Below are 6,000 nucleotides of genomic sequence, written 5' to 3' on the forward strand. Positions count from 1 at the left end.
TTTTTATTTTTCCTAAACCCAAACTGATACTCATTTGGCTTATCCTCAATTTTCTTTTCCATTCTTCAGTATATTATTATTGCTGTTGACAACTTGGATGCCTGAGCTTTTAAGGTGATTGTGTGATACTTCTCGCACTGTCCTGCCCTTGCTATCTTTAGAAATTTGTGTAGGTTATTTTTCTGAAAGTGTAATGGTATGTCTCCAGATCACAGATTCTACATTCCAACTTGAATAGTCACTTGGTTACCCCTTCCCCCAACGATTTCAGAAATTGTAATGATATTATCTATCTCTTTTGCCTTATTAAACAATGGAAAATCCAGGCTGGAATGTAACAATTTTATAAAAAGAAGAGTTACCACTCACCATACAGTGGCGATACTCTAAGTTGCAGTTAGGACAACAAAAAGACTGTCACAAAATAAGGTCTCGGCCAGCAAGGCCTTTGTCAGAAACACACACACACACACACACACACACACACACACACACACACACACACACACGAGACCACAGTCTCCGGCAGCTGAAGCCAGACAATTTGCCTTATTTGACTGCAGGTCGTTCAAACCTCTGTTACATTCCAATTTTAATATTGGTTCATCTGTCTTCCATATTGACTCCCATTTTTTCCTCAAGTATATCTAGCCCCCCTGCCCCCCACCTGCCTCCCTCCCTCCCTCCTAAAGCCTTCAGTGCATTCTTTGGTTTTTCTGTATACTGAATGAATCCTTCTGATAACTTTTTTTTCCTGTAATCATTTCACCTTGGCTTTCCTGTGTGATGTGTCAAAAGAAAAGTAACTGCTTGATTTCTGTAATGACATAGAGCATGTATGTACTTGTATTTCCAGATTGGTGACACATTAATTTCCAAGTGTTTTTATTGGCTTTGCTTGCACCTCATGAACATCTCTGTCTTTTCATTATTTTTTCTATACTATGAAAAGTAAAGATACCAAGATACTCTTTGCAGTGGAGAGGAAGATTATTAATTTTATGATCTGCTTTTGTCACAATCACTACCAAATGTTTTGTAATTTTTATTTTATATTTGTTGTTTTTCCCATTTTAACAGCAAAGAGGCATCAGTTTTTGTGGTTGCTTTATTATTTGTACATTGAGTTTAATGTGAATTGATATAATTTACAGATACTGGCTGTTTGGTGAAAAACAGAAAGGGGCCAAGGTAGTTGGACATCGAGGATGGTTCCCCCGATGTTGTGTTGTTGAATTGGCTGAAGCAATACCAAATGATTTTGATAAGAATAAATAAGTAGCACATTCCAGAAAATGTATGATACTTTTAAAGCATTGGTAATATCATTGTGAGGTACTATGCCTTTTCTCCCTCCTCCCCCCCCCCCCCTCCCCGCCCACCATATTTATTTTTCCCTCTTCCTTCTTCTTCTTCTTCTTCTGCCCCTTCACCACTCTCATTCTCACTTTGTTATGTGGCATCCGTATATCAGTGGAGAGCTCCTGAATTAACAATAAATGAAGATTTCATAGTAATTCTGTTTCAGCTGTCTTTGGTGGTTGAAACAAACACCTTGAAACTCAAAATGAAAACCATATGTTGTAACAAGTACTAATAATAAATAGACAGTGCTGACTTGAAACTATTGATTTTTTCCCTACATCTTTTTTGTTCCTTATTATTGTGGTCCTGTCTTCCTGTTCACATTGCTTACCTGTCCTCTTTGTTCGCTCTCATCTTTTTTTTGTTTTTCTTTTTAGCCGTATAATCATATTTTTGCACTATCTGCATCTCCTTTCCCCTGGAGTTATTGATCTGTCTGTTGCCCTGAACTTCTGAACATAAGTTCTCCTTGTCCCTCCATTTACGCAATTTCATGATATCTTATTATTTTGCCGAATATCTAGTGTTAGCTGCTTGAGGTTCAAATTGTGTATTCCTTCTTGCTCTCGGTTCAGCTCTTTGTCTTTTTTTAAACCAAAGTCCTATCAACTTTTTTCATCCCTCTGGTTCCTTCTTTACATTGCCTTTACACCTGCCTTAAAAGGTACAAAAACTTGCAATTACAGTAAGTACCGCCATTTATTTATCGGTTGCCACAAGTCATATAACAGTTTGACTGGTAAAAGTACCAGTGGATATTGTGCATTGCTTCCATTTCCACATATAATAAAAATGTTAAGAGAGATCTTTCCAGTTGACTGATAGAAAAGTGATTTCCTAGACATCTTATTGTTTGTGAATTGATCTCAACCTTAAATGTTTTTGTTATTGTGTATGTTTTTATACATTTCATGGACCAGATTTGTTATATTATAATGTTTTTATTACATAGTTATGAATATGTATTAACAAATTAGTAATTGTTGTTTAAAAGCACAGTGTTTCAGTTGTTCAACATTTTTCATGTCTTTCACATATAACATGCTTTTGCATGTGGTGACTTTTTGTTGTGAATTGTGTGCACATGTTAATAATGATATTTTTATTCATTGTGTAAGCTGGAGGGGTACCCTTTAGTTTAACAGTGCTGGTAATCAGTTAAGAAACATATGGTGTATGCTGCAGCCTTTAGATATCTAAGCGCGTTTGTTTTAGATGTATATATGAATTTATCCTTGCAGTTTTAATTATTTTATACTGCTTATTTGATGCATTCAGTGCAATTAATTGAAATTGTTCCGAAAGAACTGATTCCATTGTACATTGCCCTATGTGAATTATCACAGATTCATTTTTATGTGTCTTTAGAAAGTTTGTAAATTGCTTTTTTTTTTCACAAAAAGGCTTTAGCGTAATTATCACTTAACCTCAATAAAATTATTGGAGACTGAACATATCACTAAATTTGCAAACAGAACTAGCAGACACATCTTGTTTTTATAAAAGGAGGTGAGCATTGCAGCCAAATTTGAATACTTTCTGATTTTTAAAACAATTTCTATGTGAATAACAAGAATTATATTTATATTTCTACTAGCTGTTTTAATGTTAGGGATAGTTGCTTCACTAGAAAATGAAGTGTGAATTTTCATCATCTACCAGAATGGCACTTTATTGCTGTTTTATTATTCATTCCTACAGTTTAAAAGAAATCAGTTTTTCTTGTGGCTACATCATCAGGTACAAAGTGCACATTACTGCGTGCATGCATACACATTTAATGTATTCCATAAATGACTAAATGAATGTTAATGCTTTTGCTTTACTTTTGAGGTATTGCTCCCATGGTAACCAAAGAACTTTAGTTTCTTATATGTGCCATACTTTAAACTAATGCAGAGGAGAAGCAACGTAATATCACACGTGCCTGTAGCTCTGTGCCTTGTACAATTTTTAGATATGAAGAAAATCTCCCATCACATTAGACATGACAGCTATTTATTATCATGTGTAAAATTGATTTCTTGTCCTGAAAAATCATCCATTCATTTAGTATATAAGATGTTAGTTGATGTACTATTTTAATACATTTTTTCTTCAAAGTGAAAATACAAAATACAGTTTAGTGCTTACTGTACCTGTACTTACATGTTATAGCAGAATTGTAGACATCAAAAAAATTCTTTTATTGTTAGAGATCCAATGAACATTTTTATAATGTTTAAGATTGTGATATAAAATAAAATCCAACCTGTTAAAAATAAATATTTTGTTATTTTGAAAGAAAATTGAATGACTCTCGAGTTTTGAAGGTTGTTCCTTTCTATAGATAATAATTTCTGGTGGTTAATATATCATTTAAATCAACAAAATTTTGTCAATAAAATTTGTGAATTTTTTTTAAAAGAAAAAGCTATTTTATTTTCTCCTGTGATATAAGTATAGCAGCATGTCATAAAACATTGTCACTCAGGCTTAAATAACTGATCATTGAAGTGCTTTGAAACAGTTATAGTAGACTACAATTTGTTATGTGCTAATGAACTGTGTCAATCTTGTGTTTAATGTCTGTTTCATTTAGACACTACTGCCAAAATTTTAAGGATATTTGTAGGGAAAAAATTAAAGTGGAAGGGAAAGCAACTACAGTAAACAACCATAAAGATTTTCTCATAAGATACTGTTGCTATTCATATCGAAAGTGATTATTTTGTGCTTCAAGTATGGATGTTATTCAAAGATAATGATGATCATCCATTAAAATCATAATGTTTGTACTTTTATTGTGTTTGTTTGTTCTAGTTTCTTATTAAAGATTACACCATAATGCCACAAAGACACAATTTAGATCTCATTTTACACAACAGAATCTTCAGATGTAGTGAAGCATACCAGAGACCGATAACAGACTCAGTATCATTGAATGTTTCACAGAATATTACAAGGCTTTGATGTGGCATCAGAAACAAAGGAAACCACTTCACCACAGGACTGATAATTACTATTGTTATTTAGTTTATACTCCAGGTCTCGCATTAGTATGTATCCCACACATGGCAATGCAGAAATGGACCCATTTACAGTGGAGCCTTTCAGGATATAAACTTAGTCTTTTAACTACCGCCAATGACTCTTGCATATTTCTACATAGAGAATATTTCATGTTGCTGCCAAGAGTCAGTGGTAATTAGAAATCATCATATCCCTTATTTACTGTTTTGTGTTTGTGGAAAGTGGCTCTGTTTGTTTGCTTTTAAATTTAATATTGTTTGGATTTGTGTCTCCAAGGCTGAGGACTTATGTATTATGGACATCGTTGCATGCCAAGTGCCCTGTGATTGAACTTCAGCTTGTTCTTCAATATTATGACCTGTTCAGGAAAGCTTTCATTTCTAACTTTATGGAGTCACAGGAAGGAATCTCATTTTGGAGATCAGTGAAGGAGTCCAGGTCCTGGAAGTTATATATTTCACAGGTAGCTGCAAAAGAATTGGTTTGGGTTTTGCATAACAGTTGTTGCCATTTTGGTATAAGGAAGTGTATTAAATATATACCCTATGAGCAGAAAAGTGAAAACTATCATAAGAACATGTGAGTTGTGCCAGAAAGTGAAAGACAACAATAAACACAAAGTATATAAAATACATCTAGTAATAAATAAAAAGCGCCAGTTTGCATTTACTGTAAATGTCTGAAGATGGCCTTGTTGATTCCATGGCCTCCACGCTTTCCTGACCTCGACCCTCTTGACTTTCATTTATGGGGGCATTTCGAAGCTCTTGTCTACGCAACCCCGGTACCAAATGTAGCGACTCTTCGTGCTCCTATTGTGGACGGCTGTGATACAATACGCCATTCTCCAGGGCTGCATCAGCGCACCAGGGAGTCCATGCGATGGAGGGTGGATGCATGTATCCTCGCTAACGGAGGACATTTTGAACATTTCCCGTAACAAAGTTTTGAAGTCACGGTGGTATGTTCTGTTGCTGTGTGTTTCCATTCCGTGATTAATGTGATTTGAAGAGAAGTAATAAAATGAGCTCTAACATGGAAAGTAAGCGTTTCCGGACCCATGTCCACATAACATATTTCCTTTCTTTGTGTGTGAGGAATGTTTCCTGAAAGTTTGGCCATACCTTTTTGTAACACCCTGTATATAATTGTTTTTGCATTTTTATCTCACACAGCATTTTCTACTACATTGTTGATGTACCAGTAAACATCTCCTTCTTGTGTGATATCTAAAACATTAAGTGTCCTCGAGTGAGACTGAAACAAAAGTAGTTTAAAAAATTGAGTATTCTCCGGACATTGTTCTTTTGTTACAAAGATAATTTTAAAAGCCTCTCTTTGCCATCTTCTGCGGCAATGTACAAATTTCTTATTACTAACAAGGAAAAGAAAACATTCATAAATATTGCAAGGCAAAATAAAAGAAAGTTATTACACAATTGCCCCACCCCCCTGTACAGTGACGCTTTATGTAGTTGTACGGTGTTGATCTGTTGCTATCTATTACTGATGTGACGGGGTCAAAGACTTCAATTTTCAGTCTTTTAGGTAGACTTATGTCACATTAAGTGGTGATGTCAGCTTTACTTTGTTGTATCTACATATACCAATACAAATATATTA

General features: G+C 34.6%; 1 protein-coding gene across 1 annotated transcript in view; it reads left to right on the plus strand.

Moving 5' to 3' along the window:
- Window positions 1-2,807, plus strand: part of LOC126356711 (palmitoyltransferase ZDHHC6) — a 111,579-nt gene extending 108,772 nt beyond the window's left edge. Inside the window, exon 9 of the mRNA XM_050007392.1 lies at window positions 1,155-2,807. Within this exon, the coding sequence (XP_049863349.1) occupies window positions 1,155-1,278 (124 nt within the window). The 3' untranslated portion in view covers window positions 1,279-2,807. The remainder of the gene's footprint in view (window positions 1-1,154) is intronic.
- The last annotated feature ends 3,193 nt before the right edge of the window (window positions 2,808-6,000 follow it).

Source organism: Schistocerca gregaria, chromosome 1, assembly GCF_023897955.1.
Source record: "Schistocerca gregaria isolate iqSchGreg1 chromosome 1, iqSchGreg1.2, whole genome shotgun sequence".
Classification (NCBI taxonomy): Eukaryota; Metazoa; Arthropoda; class Insecta; order Orthoptera; family Acrididae; genus Schistocerca; species Schistocerca gregaria.